This window comes from Bison bison, unplaced genomic scaffold (assembly GCF_000754665.1).
Source record: "Bison bison bison isolate TAMUID 2011002044 unplaced genomic scaffold, Bison_UMD1.0 scf7180017864390, whole genome shotgun sequence".
NCBI classification, from domain to species: Eukaryota; Metazoa; Chordata; class Mammalia; order Artiodactyla; family Bovidae; genus Bison; species Bison bison.
The window spans coordinates 5808348-5828347 of NW_011494962.1; the positions used below are offsets into that span (position 1 = coordinate 5808348).

Sequence of the window (20000 nt, forward strand, 5' to 3'; positions counted from 1 at the left end):
CCCTCAGGTATAGGCTTGGGAAGACTTGACTCAGCAGCAGTATATATATATATATATAAACACACATACATATACATATATATATAGCAATATATATATATACATACATATATATATAGCAAAATGTATATAAAAGAACATATATACTTCATTTGCAGTATACATTCCATGAGTCAACACTGTGCCCATCGTCACTGTAAAAGCAACAGTGACCTTAGAATGTCTAAGCAGAAGCAAAGGATCTAGTATCAAAACCACAGCTGTGCTCTGATCTGGATTGGGCATCCCACATCTGAAACACCTGCACTCATTTCTAAGCCCCACACTTCATGGTATGCACAGCTGGGATAGGACAGAAAGGATGATGCTGTGGCCAGAAACTGTGATCTCTGCAGAGCAAATGAAATACCCTCCGAGTACTAGACGATAGAAGAGAAAACTCAGGCATGGGTGGAGGCAGGCTATGCATGCGTTTCTGCTCAGTCGTGTCTGACTTGACCCTATGGATTGTAGCCCAGTGGGCTCCTCTGTTCGTGGAATTTTCCAGGCAAGAACACTAGAGTGGGTTGCCATTTCCTCCACCAGGGGTTCTTCCCAACCCAGGGATCGAACCCAGGTCTCCTGCATTGCATGCAGATACTTTACCATCTGAGCCACCAGGGAAGCCCCAGAATACTGGAATGGGTAGCCTATCCCTTTGCCAGGGGATCTTCCCAACCCAGGAATCAAACCAGGGTTTTCTGCATTGCAGGCAGATTCTTTATCAGCTGAGCTACCAGAGAAGCCCCCAGAGGCATGATAGCTGTCTTCAAATATGTTCAGGGCTATCTTAAGGAAGAGGGATTTAAAGTGCTCTATTGAACTCTCCACTCCAGCATTTCTTGCCTGGGAAATCCCATGAACAGAGGAGCCTGGAGGTCTACAGTCCATGGAGATGCAGAGTCAGACACAACTTAGCGACTAAACAATAACAGTGGAACTTTAAGGGAGTTAAGCTAATGAGTAAAAGCTGATGAAAGGCCTTTGGTTCCAAAGAAGGTAAAATAACAAACTGGAAGACTTGTGATCACTTCATGAGACAGTTTGGCTGGGCTCTAGGACCCAGTTATTCAATCAAATCTTGTAGGAGTTGCAGTAAAGCTATTGTGTAGAGATGGTTAACATTTACAATCAGTTGACCTTAAACAAGGAAGATTATTCTTAATAATGTGGGTGGGCCTCATCCAATTATTGGAAGGCTTACAGTGCAAAAACTGAGGTTTCCCAGAGTCAAAGAAATTCTGCTTTGAGATTGCAATATTCACTCCTCCCTGAGTTTTTAGTCTGCCACCTTCCTTTACAGATTTCAGTCTTGCTGCTGCTGCTGCTGCTAAGTCGCTTCAGTTGTGTCCAACTCTGTGCAACCCCATAGACGGCAGCCCACCAGGCTCCGCCATCCCTGGGATTCTCCAGGCAAGTCAGTCTTGCTAGCCCAGATAAATACAGACATACATAATTTGTGCAAGTGAGTGTATGTCCTATTGGTTCTGTTTCTCTGGAAGACTATAATTGATACAGTTGCCCAAGAACGGAATGGTCTATTTCCCATCATACTGAGTTCCCTTCACCCAAGATATTCAAAGGCAGGCGAGGAAACCACTTTGATTATGATAAAGAGACCATTTAAAATATGTGATTTTAAAAATCACATTTAAAATATGTGATTCTTGGATTTCCCTGGCAATCCAATGATTGAGATTCCATGCTTTCACTTCACAGGGACAAGGGTTTGATCCCTGGTTGGGGGACTGAGATCCCATTTGCCTCACAGAGTGGGTTCCCAGGTGCCACTAGTGTTAAAGAACCCACCTGCCAATGCAGGAGACTTGGGATTCAATCCCTGGGTTGGGAAGATCTCCTGGAATAGGAAATGGCAACCTGCTGCAGTATTCTTGCCTGGAGAATTCCATGGACAGAGGAACCTGGCAGGCTACAGTCTGTGGGGTCACAAAAAGTTAGACACGACTGAGCACGAATGCACACACACACACACACACATATATATATATATATATATATATATGATTCTTGATGAAATTAGGTAGCATGTATAGACCACATGGTATTTTTAGTATTGGTTGCTCAGTCGTGTCCGACTTTTTGCAGCCCCATGGACTGTAGCCCATCAGGCTCCTCTGTCCATGGGATTCTCTAGGCAAAAATACTGGAGTGGGTTGCCATTTCCTCCTCCAGGGGACCTTCCCAACTGTACATAAAGGAGACTTCATTAATGTGCATTAGAGGATACCCCAGGTTAACCTGTTACAGAAAACTGTCTCTTGAGTCTTTAAATTTTATACCAATTCTACACCTCTGGTTGGCCAATTGTTTCTTTATTTAGCTTTTAAGGTGAACGACCTGGGGCTATTTGTTTCCATCAACCTGACTGCAAATCTAAAGGCACAGTTGAAATGTCTATTTTTCTTGCTATCCTCAGAACAGACTGCTGCAAATCTACTCTATGCTTCTCATTCTTTTCAGCTTACAATACAAATAGCTTATTATTTTTTACAACCTATGTCTTATAATAAAGCAGTGCTGAAAAATTAAATAGAAGAAAGTTCAGTTGCCATATAGGCTACAAAAATGATTTGCTGGTGGTGATTTTTAAGTTTGATTCTAAATAGATTTTTGAAGAAAGGCACTTGGGAGACATGGTTCACATTTTGCTATTTAAGGTATCTTGAAATTATAGGCTCACTCTTCCTAAAATTTCAAAAAGCGTAGAGCTTAGGCTCTTAAGGGTATAGCAGTGATAAAAGCTTTCATAATTTCTAAAAAGCAACACTTCATAGTTTTCTCTCTCCAATGGTTCTCTAATATACTTGTAGAAGGAAGGCAATGGAAAACCAAGAATAAAAATAGCTGAGCTCTCCACAATTGGGCTTCCTGCTTACTTTCCTGTTTCAAAGAAGAGAGGAGATACCATCTTGCAATAGAGGCTTCGTAGACAACTGGGCTTCTCCAGTGACAGTTGGCATTTGCTGACCACATAAGTCCAACTCAGTTTATTCAGTGTATTGAGGATGCTGTCTTCATCTGCTCTGGGGACATAATAAAGAGCAGAAATAGCTACTCTGCCTTTTTAGAATGTATATGAATCCTGTACCATGAGCAAGCTATTCTAGAACACAGAGTTGGTATTAAACACATACTTGTTGAATGAATAATTGAATGAACAAAAGCATAGTTTAAGATTATAAGGAAACATATAGATACATATGGGCTTCCCTGGTGGCTCAGATGGTAAAAGAATCTGCCTACATTGCAGGAGACCTGGGTTCAATCCCTGGGTTGGGAAGATTCCCCAGAGAAGGAAATGGCAACCCACTCCACTGTTGCTGCCTCCAGAATTCCATGACTGAGGAGCCTGTCAGTCTATAGTCCATGGAGTCACAAAGAATCAGACACAACTGAGTAACTAACACTTTATAGATACATATATTTATATATACTTTTGAGAAATCTTTCTATCAAAAATGTGTAAATGTTTAAAACTTTAATTTTTTAATAAGAATAAAATTTGACTATCAAAAAATTCTATAATATGCCATACTTCCTTCTCCAATAAGGCATAAGTTCAAATTATTTTCCCAAACCCACCTCCCTTTTTGACTCTCTTACATAATGATCCTAAAAAAATACCCCAACTCAACGTGCATTTATTTCACACATTTGAAAGTGCAAATCCCTTCAGAAGAAAATCTATAACCTTCCGACAGTCTGTAACGGTATACATTCAGTGGAAGAACACTCACAGATGACTACTGGCCTGAGCGTATCCATCCAGCCCCCTGTGATGGACAGCCAGGAAACTGACCATACTGCTTTTCCAAACACAAATGTTAAGGAACACAGGGGAAGAACTGCACAGATATCAATAACAAGAGCATGATGACTTCCCTGGTGGTACAGTGCATAAGAATCTGCCTGCCAGTGCAGAGGACACAGGTTCCATTCCTGGTCCGGGAAGATTTCACATGCTGTAGAGCAATTAAGCCTGTGCTATGCACCACAACTGCTGAAGCCTGCGTGCCCTCGATCCCAGGCTCTGCAACAAGACAAGTCACCACAGTGAGATGCTTGTGCACCGCAACTAGAGAGTAGCCCCTGCTCTGCGAAACTAGAGAAAGCCTGTATGCAGCAACAAAGACCCAGGGCAGCCAAAAATAAAATTAAATAAATAAATAATTAATTAATTTTTAAAAGAATATGATAATATTAGGAGCATATTTTATATCACACTTGTACTTTTTCAAAGCACCTTCACAACCTGACTGGCATCACAGGAAAAAAAGCAAATAGATGTATCATTTGACAGATGAATGAAAAGACAGAGTGATGGATGGTTTGAAGTTTAAACCGCAATCCTGATAGTCAGTTCGGTTGGGCACTTTTTTAAAAAATTAGATCATATTGACAGAATATGGTACATCATATTCTTCTTTGATAACAGCAAAAAACTGTATCCTCTCATAGGAGATGATTCAACAGCCTTCTTATGTTCAATCCAAAGCTGTGAGAAATGGAATATTGCATTTTAGGGGAACGTCCATATACACAAGGTTGCTGAGAATGTTAACTGAATTGACTGGCAACTTATCTGGGACTCCCAGGGCCCTTTGTCACGCATTGGTAATTCATTGATTACTGGAAATCGGATTCATTTTGATATTTGGCAAAACTAATACAATTTTGTAAAGTTTAAAAATAAAATAAAATTTAAAAAAATAAACTCTTTAGTTTTTTTTAAACAAAATTCATATTACAAAATTCTAATGATCATTTAATTTTCTAACACGGTGTTTGAAAGGAATAGGGTATTACAAAATGAAAACATTTAGTAGCAAAGTTGCAAAAGCTTTGCACAGTCATAAACTGGGTTTTGTGACTTGGCTGTGGCTCTATGGAGCCAGAGGATCTAGGTAATAATCTTTTACATATATATATATTTTGTGACCCCCATGGACTGTAGCACACCAGGCTCCTTGGTCCATGGAATTCTCAGGCAAGAATACTGGAGTGGTAGCCATTCCCTTCTACAGGGGATCTTCCCAAACCAGGGATCAAACCCAGGTCTCCTGCATTACAGGCAGCTTCTTTACTGTCTAAGCCACCAGGGAAGTCCTTTCTCTCACATGTATGTATAGGAGTTTTAGATATTTTCTTATTCCAGGCTGAAATTAGCTATTTCAGGCTGCCTTGTTTTCATAATATAACTACTTTCATTTTTAATGGGATGGAGGATATTATGGCTGTTTTTCTGAAACCACATCAATTTTCAAAGGCAGCACAAGCAACAAGGACGCGTTTGCACTGGAATTTTGGCTTCAAGGCCAGTACCACCTTGAAAATTTGGCTGATTTCCCCAAACCCATAAGTTGGAGAAATACCAGTAATAAAAAGGGGAATTACAAGGATGATTTACAATTTTCTCCCCTCCCTTTCCTCAAAGTTCGTCTTTGTCAGTTGCCAAGAAAACAAGATCAAAATGGAACCAGCTAGCAACTGATAATTAACTACAGGGAAGTATTTCAACGAGTAAATTAGCTATCAGATAAAAATAAAGGACAACTGAATTCTAATAATATATTTCAACAGAAAAAATCTAGGACAGAGATATGCCCTTTTGACTTTGAAAAACAGTTCTTGATTTTGTTTGTTTTGTTTTCCAGTATCATTTCTTCCTAATTATATATATTTTTAAGAGAAAAGTTTAAGAATTGGTCACTGCCAGTCTACAAAAATGTTTAGCCACCAATAAGCAACTGATTTTGATGATTTTAATTTTTTCTTTCCTCTTCTTTCTTTCCTTTCCATTTTCTAAACCCTTATAAGCATGATCCCTCATTTATGCTTGACTTCCTGGGCATGCAATAAAGGTCAGCGTGACTTACGCCTTGCATAGAAGTCTGAGTTTTTGTACATTTCCCTAGGTATAGCCTTCCCCATTGACTCAGCAGTAAAAGAATCCATCTGCAATTCAGGAGCTTCAGGAGACGTGGGTTCAGTCCCTGGGTCGGGAAGATCCCCTAGAGGACAGCATGATAAACTATTTCAGCATTCTTGCCTGGAGAACTCCGGGTGGGCTATAGTCCATAGGGTTGCAAAGAGTCAGACACGACTAAAGTGACTTAGCACTCACACATAGGTAGACACCTGCAATTTGAAAACACCCTTTTATTCCTCTTGGGGTAGAACAACTGAAAGAAAATCAACTTGTTTTGGCTGTTTACCTCTTTCTGGTTTTCTATCTTTGCAGGTAAAGGAAGGTATAAAACCTCCAAGGCCACATTACCATATTTTATGACAAAAGAACAACTATTTTTCCAGCCCCATTGAAACATCTCAATGCCACTTTCCTCTCTGTGATCCAATCCACACAAAAAAAGAAACAACTACTTCTCTAACCATCAACTAACTGCACAATAACCAATGGAGCTCATTGCTGGTAATCTTTAAATTTCAACAACTACTTAGGAAAGGCGTCTTCATATGCACACACACATACACACACACAGACTTCTTCCAGGAGCCATGGAAGTTCTGCACCCACCTGAAACACAATCTGTCCTTCTTTTTACCTAAACAAATAGCTAAAGAAAATTTACCATTAAGATTATACTGTATAGTCTTAGGGCAAGAATAAACAAGAATTTGAAGAGCTGATTGGCTCTTAAGTAGGTAAAGTACAGGAGTCAATGCTCACATCATGTGATGCACACAGCTGAACCTGCTTGTTCCTGGAACTGCACCCGATGCCTAGGTGTATGGAAGCCACAGATCAACTTGCTATATCTTCATGAAGAGTCCCTTTGGGTCGCTGATTTTTAGAGAAAATAATTTTTATATTCAAACAGCATGATATGTTAATATTCACACATTACTATTAATAATTTAATGATAATATTATATACACTATTTTAGTTAATATTATATATTCAGTTCAGTTCAGTCACTCAGTCATGTCTGACTCTTTGCGACCCCATGAATTGCAGCACGCCAGGCCTCCCTGTCCATCACCAACTCCCGGAGTTCACTCAGACTCACGTCCATCGAGTCAGTGATGCCATCCAGCCATCTCATCCTCTGTCGTCCCCTTCTCCTCTTGCCCCCAATCCCTCCCAGCATCAGAGTCTTTTCCAATGAGTCAACTCTTTGCATGAGGTGGCCAAAGTACTGGAGTTTCAGCTTTAGCATCATTCCTTCCAAAGAAAACCCAGGACTGATCTTTAGAATGGACTGGTTGGATCTCCTTGCAGTCCAAGGGACTCTCAAGAGTCTTCTCCAATACCACAGTTCAAAAGCATCAATTCTTCGGCACTCAGCCTTCTTCACAGTCCAACTCTCACATCCATACCTGACCACAGGAAAAACCATAGCCTTGACTAGACGAACCTTTGTTGGCAAAGTAATATCTCTGCTTTTGAATATGCTATCTAGGTTACTATTGATATTAAATTTTGCCTATATTTATGTAATCAATAAAACATGCAATAGAATTACGTGACTGTAATGAGATGCTTATATGACCCAATCCCCTAGATCTTTCTCCTCCCTTTATTTATTTTTTTAAGATTTTTTTGATGTGGCCTGTTTTTAAAATTTTTATTGAATTTGTGACAATATTATTTCTGTTTCATGTTTTGGTTTTTCAGCCTCAAGGCATATGAGACCTTAGTTTACATATAAGAGGTCAAATCCACACCCCCTGCATTGGAAAGCAAAGTCTTAACCACTGGATCACCAGGAAAGTCCCCTTCTCCTTCTTTTGTAAAGTACATTGGAGACAATGTTTAAGAAGCATCATACTACACTGTTCAGTATAAATGAAGGATATAGACTGGTGTAACTACTTGGAGAAGGAAATGGCAACCCACTCCAGTGTTCTTGCCTGGAGAATCCCAGGGACGGGGAAGACTGGTGGGCTGCCGTCTATGGGGTCGCACAGAGTCGGACACGACTGAAGCAACTTAGCAGCAGCAGCAGCAACTACTTGGGTAAAGAAAAAGTTCTAAAACATAAAGCTTAGTTCTATAGCATTAAGGAAATTGACCTACCCAAGACACCACTAATATTGTTCTTATTTAATACATTAATTATATGTGATCTCATAAACATAACTCAGCCATAAAGGACACATACATATTAAAGCAGTGTCCGATACATATTGGAAGAGTTACATTTAAAATCAGCATTGTCCTTGCCTGTCCTACTTGAAGAAAAAATGAAAAGAACTTTTCAAAACTTTTTGTAATTGAGAGAGAGGGAAAATCAAACAAGAGCAAGAGACGGGAAGAGAAAAAAGAAATCTCTTTGTGCCAAGGGAAACGGTATCACATGCTTGTTTGCATTTGGCACCCCAATTTACAGCCCAGCAATCTGAATCTATGCACTTAGGCCTTCACGGATGAGTGAATCAACTGGCTTTTGAATTAGAGAACAAGCGTTACTCCATTAACTTTGAGACTAGCCCTTTCAAGAAATATATTTAGGTAAGGCACACAATATTTCAGTCCTAAAATGAGAATGTCAACTGTGAAACGGAGCTGAAAATTTCAGTTGTTACTGTTCCGGCTCCTCCCACACATACTACCTATTTGAATACTGTGAATCCAGGAAGCATTTACATAATAAATATGGTGTGCATTCTAGGTTTTACAACAGGTCTTTTTGCTTTCATTACTTGTCACATTAGAGGCTGCTGCAAACATGTAAGGAAAATCTATGTCCTACATGCAATGTTATTACTGGCTGCCTTATCCTTAGCCAGAGAAGAAAAACATTTGCTCTGCTGGGGCAACAGAAAAAGGAAAGGGTTGGGAAAACTCGGGGCTTCCCTTGACTCTACACTTTGAAGCATCCACACAGTGCTCCCCATGCTGAACCAGTGAGCTTGCTAAGCCAGAAAGATCACTTGAAGACAGGACTGCAAGAACTGCCAAGACTAGACAGAAGGAAGAAGAATCTTCCTGATCCAAAAGACCCTGTAAATACTGCAATGCACAGACACACACAGACATACCCCATGTGTTTGGTAATTAACACATTATTAAATTTCGTCCGTGCTGACGCGTCTAATGTCAACCTGTCAACCAAAGAGTTCTGGTTACCGTTAAAGTCTGTTTTAAACATGGAGGGCTTATCTGTTACCTGGGCTTAGGAAGCCATCAACTACATACCAGAAGCGCTTTCAAATTTAAGAGGTTTAATTTATTAAGGACACCAAAATATTTCTGGCTGTTTTTCCCCAAGATTTCCAAGATATTAGCCAGGAGAAGTATTGTTATGATCATCAGTGGTCAAGCTGTAATTGACATAAACCAGACGGTGGATTTAAGAAGAGAGAGACAGAAAGTGTGTGTGTGTGTGTGCGTGCTGAGCAGTGATACAGAATTTTGTTATTATAAGTTTTCTGACTTTTAATGAAAACCCAAACACTCACTTGAGTAGAAACATATCTTTGGATGTTTTCATTAGACAACTAACTAACAAACTTAAAGGGCACACCTTGAAAACTGTAATATACTTGAGCACGTACGCTGTGCCGGATACCAATCTAAAAAACTTGTGTATAATATTTCACTCAGTTCTAACAACAACTCTTTGAGATAGGCACTATTATAATCTTTGTATAATTGCAGAAATTGAGGATTTAAGTGCCGTGTCAAAGTTGCCAAGTTCACACAGCTAATAAAGTGTAGAACTGGGAGTCAGACCTAACAGTAGGACTCAGGGGCTTTTGCACTTGACTCCAGGCCACCCAAGCCACTGTTAGCAAATAGACAATTAGTCTTATTTACCCTAAATGCCTGGGCTTCCCTGGAGATTCAGACTGTACAGAATCCACTTGCAATGCAGGAGACTTGGGTTCAATCCCTGGGTCAGGAAGACCCCCTAGAGAAGGAAATGGCTACCCACTCCAGAATTCTTGCATGGAGAATCCCATGAACAGAGGCGCCTGGTGGGCTACAGTCCAAGGGGTCTCAAAGAGTTGGACATGACTGAGTAACTAAGCACACTAAAATCCAAATTGGTATTGAGTGTGGGGGAAAGCAGATAGGCCATGTCAGGCTTGGAGCCTCTGAAGCAATCCACACAGCTGTTGTTCAGTTGCCAAGTCGTGTCTGACACTTAGACCCAGGTTCAAAGCAGAGACACCCAGTTTCTACCACTCCAAGGTCACCTGCTGGCCCGCCCTTCCTAGGAATACTTTTTCCGCTGGGTGTTTGGTAAGAAATGGATTGTTTGAGCCCACAGGTAGATCATGGTCATTTGGGGAGGCATTTGAGTAGGTGAGGAGCCAAATACATTCCAGAAGGTATAATTTCTTGCAGACTTAAAAAAACACAAAAGTTACTTACAAAACAGATACAATCTGTACAATAGGAAGGTGAAGGTAGAGTACAATGACAAGGCAGAGATGAGCAATCCATATTAATAAAGAACTAGAATAAACATGAATTCACCATGGCTAGAGTCTGGTTTCAAAGCTGATAGGTTATCAAGTCCTCTGTGGTTGTTTTCACTGAACTCTGGGAAAAGGTCTCAGAACTGACTCCCATACATAAGTTAAACCAGCACTTCTTTTTAAATGGGAGGTGTGGTTACAAGGTCTCGGGAAAACAGTCTCATGTTGAAATAGGAAAACACTGCCTGTTTATAGATGACAGACAAAAAGGCAATTGTTTAAAGGCATGTGGTCTATCACTGTCATCTTCACCTAAACGAAAATAAACACCCATGGCAGAATGTATATAAGGTGGAATGAGAAAGCAGTCCAAAGAAGAGTTATTAATCAAGAATCATAGGATTTAAGACTTGGGAAGGACCTTAACAAACAAGTTCCACTTCTGCACTTTCCATAAATTAAAACCAAGGTCGGCAGAATGTGGACTTCTTGTGCAGGTATTATCTTCAAGCTCTGGGCATTGAGGGCTCATTCCCTGAGGGTATGGAACGTGAGGATCAGAGAATAGTATGTGGAAGCTGGAAGCCCCGATCTTTGAGAGGTAGGCCAGTAAACAGCAGCCCTGAAACAGCTGCTTAGGGTCAAAAAAGAGGTGGCAGGAAAGCCAAGCAGGGTGATGTAATGGTAGCCTGGGAAGGCAGGAGTTTTAGGAAAGAGTAAGCAGTAGTGTTAAACGGTAACAAGAGTTCTAAGAACTGGGAAAGATTCATTAGATTGGTTGGTTATTGATCAGTGGTGTGTGTGTGGTCAGTCATATCCAACTCTTTGAAACCCCATGGACTATAGGCCAACAGGTTCCTCTGTCCACAGGATTTTTCAGGCAAGAATACTGGAGTGGGTTGCCATTTCCTCCTCCAGGGGATCTTCCCGACCCAGGAATCAAACCCTCATCTCTTGTGTCTCCTGCACTGGCAGGTGGATTCTTTACCACTGGGTCACCTGGGAAGCCCTGACTTTTATAAAATCAGTTTTAGCAGTATGATCACAGTGAAAGATGTTTAAGCAATGAACAGGAAGTCAAAAAAAAAGTTAAGACACTGAGGCCAGAGCCCATGTTCAATAACCTTGGAGAAAAGAAAAAGATGGAGTGGTGGACAAAGAAATGCGCAGGCGAAAAGGTCGGTAGAGAATGAGAGGAATCCTTGAGACAAGGATTGAAACTACTTTGGGGAAGACAAAGCCAACTGAGGTCTATGCTCTGATTCACGGATCAGTCTTGACAGAAGGAGACACCCAGTTTGTTAAGAGATAATACAGATGAAAAAGGGATGGTTATAGGGAACACGGACTTCCCAGGTGATGATAGTGGTAAAGAACCTGCCTGCCAATGCAGGAGACGTCAGAGATGCAGGTTCAATCCCTGGGTCAGAAAGATCCCCTGGAGGAGCGCACTGCAACCCACTCCAGTATTCTTACCTGGAGAATTCCATGGACAGAGGAGCCTGGTGGGCTACAGTCCATACTATCGCACAGAGTCAGACATGACTGAAGCAACTCAGCACGCAGCATGCATATGGAACAGAAAGTAAGTTGTTCTCTCAACTGTATTTTTATTTTCATGATTCACTTTCCAAAGCATGTAGACTTTCTTTTGGTGATGACATAAGGTTTAAAAATTCCCCTTCCCTTATTGCCTGTGTAAAATTGTGAATGAATGGATGTTAAACAGTGAGCTCTAACCCTTGATCCCTCACTGGTGAAAATTCAGGCCAGCTCTTGTGGGCAGAACGAATCTTCCCACACACTGCCTCATCCTCCACTCAATAAAACACTCTCCTCATTCTCCAGATCATTCCACCAGCTACAAAAGTTAGGTTCTTACACCATCAGGAAGGCTTCCCAGGTGGCGCTAGTGATAAAGAACACCCCTGACAATGCAGGCAGCATAAGATACACCGGCTCGATCCCTGGGTCAGGAAGTTCCTCTGGAGGAGCGCATGGCAACCCACTCCAGTATTCTTGCCTGGAGAATCTCAATGACAGAGGAGCCTGGCAGGCTACAGTCCATAGGGTCACAAAGAGTCGGACACGACTGAGGCAACTTAGCATGCATGGAAGCAAGCATGCATGCTTGCCGTCAGGAAACTAAGATGAATAGGGAGGAGTTTAACAATCTTAGAGCTTGTGAAGGCTGGAAGTTTCTTAACCTTGCCAACTGTCTATTACTTTCTTTACCTGGTTTCTGCCAAAGGCCAAAGCAAATAGCAAGTGGGAGGAAACAGTGATGGCAAAGAGCCCTCTCAAGAAAATTAAGAGAAAAAGAGAGAGAAAGACTTACAGCAGGCAGTATTTACTGCTGAAATGAAACCAGAGAGCCGATTTGGAAAGAGAGGTTGGTCACAGAATTAACGACTGCTCATATGTGTTTGGGATATGAATTTGAGCAAACTTCGAGAGATAGTGGAGGACAGGGACGCCTAGTGGGCTACAGTCTATGGTGTTGTGAAGAGTTAGACATGACTTAATGACTGAACAACAACAACGACGTAAGTGTTTAAGACTATATGGATGACCTGTTGTATTGGATGATCTGAACAGACTTCTCTCTACGAACACACACACGCTATATCTGTTAGAGCCCTTCCTTGAGAACCAAAAGCTCAGTTGCTGCTGCTGCTGCTAAGTCACTTCAGTCGTGTCCGACTCTGTGTGACCCCGTAGACAGAAGCCCACCAGGCTCCCCCATCCCTGGGATTCTCCAGGCAAGAACAGTGGAGTGGGTTGCCATTTCCTTCTCCAATGCATGAAAGTGAAAAGTCAAAGTGAAGTCGCTCAGTCGTGTCCCTGACTCTTATCGACCTCATGGACTGCAGCCTACCAGGCTCCTCCGTCCTTGGGATTTTCCAGGCAAGAGTACTGGAGTGGGGTGCCATTGCCTTCTCCGAAAATCTCAGTGGACAAAGTCAATTATGAGTCTTTCTTCTGGTAAGAGACTAAAGCAATGTCCTCTGAAAAAACACGTTACCCTGGCATTTTAGCAACACCTGCTTAGCACTCTTTAATTACGAAATCTGAGATCTGTTTTTCAAGTTGGACTAGACACATTTTTCACTTCCACCATTTTGCCCTTTACCTGAAAGGTCTGCAAACCTTTCCTCAGGTGTGAAACACTAAAGGTTCTCAGTTACTGAGGAGCACCACAATCTGGTCATTTGAATTCACCCTAGAGGTGCTGGCAATATCTGTCTCACTTGAGCTCAGACACATCCCAGCCTTCACAGTCCTCCCTGATTTTAGATGTGTCGAGTGACAACGAAATGAAGCAGAACCCTATGGCCCTTCCCCCCATGTCCTCTGCCTGCCTTTTGTCTGTGGAAAAACTTTAGCCAAAGAATACATTTAATCAGAGAAGTGAGAACATGCAGAAACAAAGGAAAACAGTCAGAGGAGACCAAATAATAATAATGTCGTCATTAAGCAAAGTCAAGGACCCTTAGTTCCTTCTCAAGGGTTGTAGATAAGATTCTGAGCCATATCCTGTGAGCTGTCTTATAGATACTGAAAGCCCTACCAGGTGGAGTGATTAACTACAGGATGACCAGACTGTAGCTGTGACATGCTGCTGCTGCTGCTGCTGCTGCTAAGTCGCTTCAGTCATGTCCAATTCTGTGCGACCCCATAGACGGCAGCCCACTAGGCTCCTCTGTCCCTGGGATTCTCCAGGCAAGAATACTGGAGTGGGTTGCCATTTCCTTCTCCAATGCATGAGAGTGAAAAGTAAAAGTGAAGTTGCTCAGTCGTACCCGACTTTTAGCGACCCCATAGGCTGCAGTCTACCAGGCTCCTCCATCCATGGGATTTTCCAGGCAAGAGTACTGGAATTCTGAGAATTGGCCTCAAGGACATGGAAACAAACTGACCCAGGGAACTGAAAATTAACTGTACTAAAAACAATCAAGATGATGCTGGTCAGACCACTGATGACCAATTTCAAGATGACTGTTAGAGCTGACTGTGTGGTCCCTGCATGTAGCCCCCTCCCTCTGTCTATAAAAATTCATGTGCCCTGATTGGGGTGCAGGGAAGTCAGCCTTTAGACAGATGTCCTCTCTCCCTGCCTGGTTGCCAGAATCCAAAATAAAGCAAACTTTCCTTTCGACCAATCTGTCCTCTTTATTGACTTTTGAGCAACAAGCAGTCGAACCCTGCTTTGGATAACAATAATAGAATTCTTCTCCTTGTAAAGACGCATTTATTCAGCACTCAACACATGCTTGACATTGAGCCGGTTGCTGAGCATATCGAGATTGATGAGATATTACATTGGCCCCTCAGGATTTCATATAGACAAAAAAAAAAAAAAGAGCAAATGTATTTTTTAATTTATCCAATCTTATTTCTCTGGAAGTCGGACATCGTTTCTTGGAATATCAAGACCTCTGACGTATCCATTGCCTTGTGTATTATCAACAGCGCTGCTTTACCATAAAGAAGCAAAAGAGGACATAAAACCTGATTATGCAAAATGAAAATCTGAGTTAAAGAGAATTCTAATAGAGCCACATAGGAGAATAGGAGATATGCCAAGCGCCCCTTCCCCTCCCCCCACCCGCTGAGTCAGTAACAAAGACACACAAAGACACACACACACTACTACCACCACAACAAACACCTTACCTGACTTGCCCACGCCTGCTCTCCCAAATATTGCCAGTTTGACCTCCGCACTTTTAGCCATGCTGGGTGCTGGTAGACAATTCCCTGTGGTTCAAACTAAAGAGCTGAGAAGATCTTTGTGGTTCCAGCCCTGGGATTCACCATATCATGGTAAATCTGCAATCCTTAAACAAAAGAGATTTGCGAATTCACAAATGACTGGAGAAAGAATTTCATATTTATTAAGCATCTTCTATGTACCAGAATCATTGACTTGATCAGTATCTTTGATCTTGTGATCGCCACCACAATCCTGCAAGAGGGCTCGAGGAATTTACTGTAAACCATTCAACTAAAAAATGATAGTTCCAGGACTTGCTCTTCAATCTGTCTGGTTCTAAAACATACCTTTTTTCTTTTTTTTTTTTACATAAGATAGCATTTTCAAAAGCACTTCCTCAAAGAATGTTTTATGTCAGTAATTGATAACAAATCCTTGTCTGTAAATATAAGTATTTATCATGTGCCTGTAAATACCCAATATACAAACACACACGATGGGGACAGTCACATTTGGAATTCTATTTCCCTTTGGGCTGACTAATACACATTTCTACTAGCTAACCCCACTGTAATATGATTGAATTTGCCTTTCAAGGTTTAAGTTTTATCTCCATTCACTAGATCACAAGGTCAAGTCATATGACAGATACCCACATTCCTAAAACTGATACATAACATCTAGATATTTTTACATTTTCCTAGGCACAATGCCCTGGAACACAAAAGATAAATGCTATTATAACAACCTCAAGTACATTAGTTTATAGCATTGTCCTAATACTTGGGTGCTCAGTCATGTCTCTCCTTGTGACCCGATGAACTGTAGCCTGCCAGGCTCCTCTGTCCATGGGATTCTCCAGGCAAGACTATTGGAGTTGGTTGCCATTTTCTCCTCCAGGGGATCTTCCTGACCCAGAGATCAGAACCCCCGTCTCCTGCATGTCTCCTGCACTGGCAGGCAGATTCTTCACCACTAGTACCACCTGGTAAGTGATATTATGTAAACGTAAGCTTCCCAGGTGGCACTAGTGGGAAAGAATCTGCCTGCCAATGCAGGAGACGTTAAGAGATGCAGGTTCAGTCCCTGAAGACCCCCTGGAGGAGAGCACTGCAACTCCTCCAGTATTCTTGCCTGAAGAATACCCTGGACAGAAGAGCCTGGAAGGCTACAGTCCATAGGGTCACACAAAGTCAGACACAACTGAAGCAACTTAGCATGGATGCAAGCCCACTTTATATTATGGGTGCTTTAGGAATGACGCCAAGGTCCTTGGTACCATGGAAATGTAAAATTGGAAAGTCTTGGAGTTAATGAAAAAAAAAAATCCTCCAGCCATCACAGGAGCCCTTTCATATGACCAGGCAACCATCTAATAACCACTCAGGGTCGAATTTACCACTTCCAGGAGTGAGGGGAGGAGCAGCATAACATCAACTTTTTATTTTCTTTCACTCAGAGCCCTTCAAGTACCTAGCAATTACTAGGAGCCTTTGTCCCATTCTAGACTTCTACCTTCTAGGAAAGTGAGACCAGTCCTCTTCCTTGGTTCTACACAGAGACGTCTGTTCTTGTTTATGCTTTTTGACCCTCACCTTCCCTCTTGACCATATGCAGCTCCCTTCTCTGTCATTTGCCATTTTAATCACTCTAAAAACATGGCATCCTTTGCATTCAACCCCTTGAAATGTGACCTGACAAATGACCCAGCACAAGTTTCATGGGATTCTTCCTCTTCATCAAGGCATGGTGGTTATATTCATATTAAGGCTCACATTTTTCACATGAACTGCAGGCTTCCCCATTCTGAACTTCTGCAATCGATGTTTTCATCTTAAATACAAGACTTCACTTTCAAGTCTGTTATCTAAACATATGAACCGCTCCTGCCAGGGTTTTGGCATTTACAAATTTTCTAATAGAGCTTTTCCAGAGAAAGAAAAAAAGGAAAAGTTCTCCTGAAAAAGTACTTCTACAAAGACATTAACATGTAATTGTTTCCTTCCCTATGCATCTAAACCACTGACCTCTGCCTCACAAATTATGTATTTGCTGACTTCCACAGTGTCAGAGCTTCCTCCGAAGGACAGAAAGGTCAACATTAGCATTGGCTGCTGTTTACTTCATCAAAATAATGAAAAAACTCCTTCGTGATCATTAGTAGCACAAAACACAGAAGTTGTAACATCTGTAATGTGTCCAGTCCCACACTTTCAGCTAAAGATAAAAGAACTTTGTTGTCATTTTATGTGCATTCATTAAGAAAAGGCCTCTGTGTTTAAGGTTCAGTGCTTCATCACAGAAGCATCACAGAAGCATAATCTATTGAGATATGTTAACTAAATGAATTCCAAATAAGAATGGCAAGCATTTCTTTGAAACATAGAACATGCAAGTGTCTGGAGCTTGTATAAACAGCAATTTGCTATCTCATGCAGGACTGCTCATTCCCATGCCCATAAAAATCCAAATAATTTACTATTTGATTTATGCTTCAAGAGAGTAGCCATCAAATGTAATTTGAAAAAAATAAACAAACACTTGTTAAGTCAAGTTTTTCAGTAATTCCCAAATGGCCTCAGAGGCATAGGAACTTCACATAAGAAAGAGAAATTGTGTGGATTGAATGTTTCATATATAACGTAATAAAGATACAGCTACTTAGCATCAATTTTAGGTTATGTTAAGAAAAACCCCCTAAAGGGAGACACAAAACTGACATACATCTTTGAACATTTTCTCACATGAATATGTGAAAAAGTTACATTTGATAAAGACAGGAAACAAAGATAAATGTGTCAGTTGTATTAATGAGGGACCTGTTGCCAAGTCTCTGATGTTCAAAATAATTCAAGATCCAAGACCTTCCATAACATGGATGGAAGAAAACATTCGTTTTCATGTTGTTGGGCAGAAGTCTTCTGTCTGTGTCTCGAAGCTGCCGTTCAGTTTTTAGGTGGACAGTGTTTTAATAGAACAAAAAATTCTCAGTTTCTGTCACTACTAAAGCTAAAATCACAGGTAAGAGGTTCATTTGAGGGATTAAAGGTGTATTGATCTTTTTCCGAAACAGAAAGGTACCGAAAGAAAGCTTAGGAAGACTCCAAATTCTGTTACTGTTAATGCATGCATTGATTCATCCCACATACATGCTAATCACAAATGGTCATCTTCAAAGAGCTTACAATCCAATAGGCCTATGACATTTAGTTCACTAATAAGCTGATCTTATTTATTTTTTAAAAACAATTTTTTCACAATAAATCCCTAAACTATTATACTTACCACAGTCCTTGCTTTCTACATCTTCTTGGGGTGGGGTGGGGGGAGGTGGGAAACACAAGCATCTTTATAAGGTAATAGTTGTTTCAACTTCTGTGTTTATGGTCTCATCAAAATAAAGTGCAGGTATTTAGGGAAACAAAGACTCTAATCTGACGGGGGGATGAGATTCTCTTTGGGCCACTCCTTCTCTAGCTCTGAAACCAAGTTTTGCCAGTCTCATTACCAGGAATTGTCCCTCATCTTATCACAACGCAGCACGCACGGGGAGGAGGAAGATTGTAGGAGACCCCTGGCTATAGCGTTGCTCAGAAAGCAACAGGTATCCTGGAATGATAAACAAGCCCATGGTGGACTGCAGGTCACTTGCTCTCAATCTAGGCGGCGGATGGAACCTGAGTCAAAAAGGCATTTCTGATCTTAGCCCCGAACGGAGGGTGCTGTTAAGCCCCTGGCGTTGGCGCTCACATCACCCTCTCGGCGACCCCCAACCCCTGCCTGGGAGGACCCAGGGACCAAGAGGACCGCCCCCAGAGGCCGAGCGTTCAGGGGCTCCGAAGGGTTTGCAGGAAGTCATCCCGAAAGGGCCACCTGGGCACGTGCATTACACTCACCTGTTCACACTCTCCAGGCCCGGGAGAGCTGCGGTCCCCTGGCAAGTTCGGAAGCCGGTCCCCGGGACCGCTAACCCTCCCACGTTGCGCAGCGCAGTCTGCGGGGGGCGTTTCCCAGCCGCTGGGCTGAGATCGTGGGTGGGAGCGGCGGCAAGCGCTGGCGGAGCGGCCGGGGTCTCCTCGCTGCCGCTCGCTCCGACTAGCGGCCGAGGGACTGCGGCAGGACGCGAGCTCAGCCCGGGAGGCCGCCGGGATGCTGCAGTGCGGCGCTCCGGCGCCCCCTACCGGCGCCAGCGCCAGGTTCCCCCCTCGAGGCTGCCTCCAGCTGCAGAGTGTGAGCATCCATATACCCGCCTTCGCCGCACCGGAGACACTCTTCGCTTGGCCCCCCTCAGTTCCCGGCTTCTGGGTTCTCACAGAAGGACCTCGTCCCTTGGTTAAAACCTCGCGTGTGAATGCACCACTGCGTGATGTTTTCTATTCCCTACTTCAAATCATCCTCACACCATCCTTTAGAGGCATGTTTAATTATCCCCATGAGACCCAAGAGAAAACAGAGGATAAATAACTTGTCCTGGGGCTTCCCGGATGGCTCAGCGGTAAAGAATCCGCCTGCAATGCAGGAGGCGCGGGGTCGATCCCTGGGTGGCGAAGATCCCTCGGAGAAGGAGATAGCAACTCACTCCAATATTCTTGCCTGGGAAATCCCATGGACAGAGGAGCCTGGCGCGCTATAGTCCATGGGGTCGCAAAGAGTTGGACACGACTGAGCGCAAAACTTGTCCCCAAGGCTAGTAAACGGTTGGAATGAAATTTTGGGCCAGATTGGAAGCTAAGATGCTAGAAGAGACATCATTTCAGTTCAGTCGCTCAATCGTGTCCAATTCTTTGCGACCCCATGAAACGCAGTGCCAGGCCTCCCTGTCCATCACCAACT

The 20000-nt window shown here is 42.3% G+C and overlaps 1 protein-coding gene across 1 annotated transcript in view; it reads right to left on the reverse strand.

The window, feature by feature from the left end:
• Positions 1–19281, reverse strand: part of RERG (RAS-like, estrogen-regulated, growth inhibitor) — a 131878-nt gene extending 112597 nt beyond the window's left edge. Inside the window, exons 1-2 of the mRNA XM_010858734.1 lie at positions 19064–19281; positions 15128–15291 (exon numbers count right to left, since the gene is read on the reverse strand). Coding sequence (XP_010857036.1) covers positions 15128–15188 — 61 coding nt within the window. The 5' untranslated portion in view covers positions 15189–15291; positions 19064–19281. The remainder of the gene's footprint in view (positions 1–15127; positions 15292–19063) is intronic.
• Positions 19282–20000: the final 719 nt, after the last annotated feature.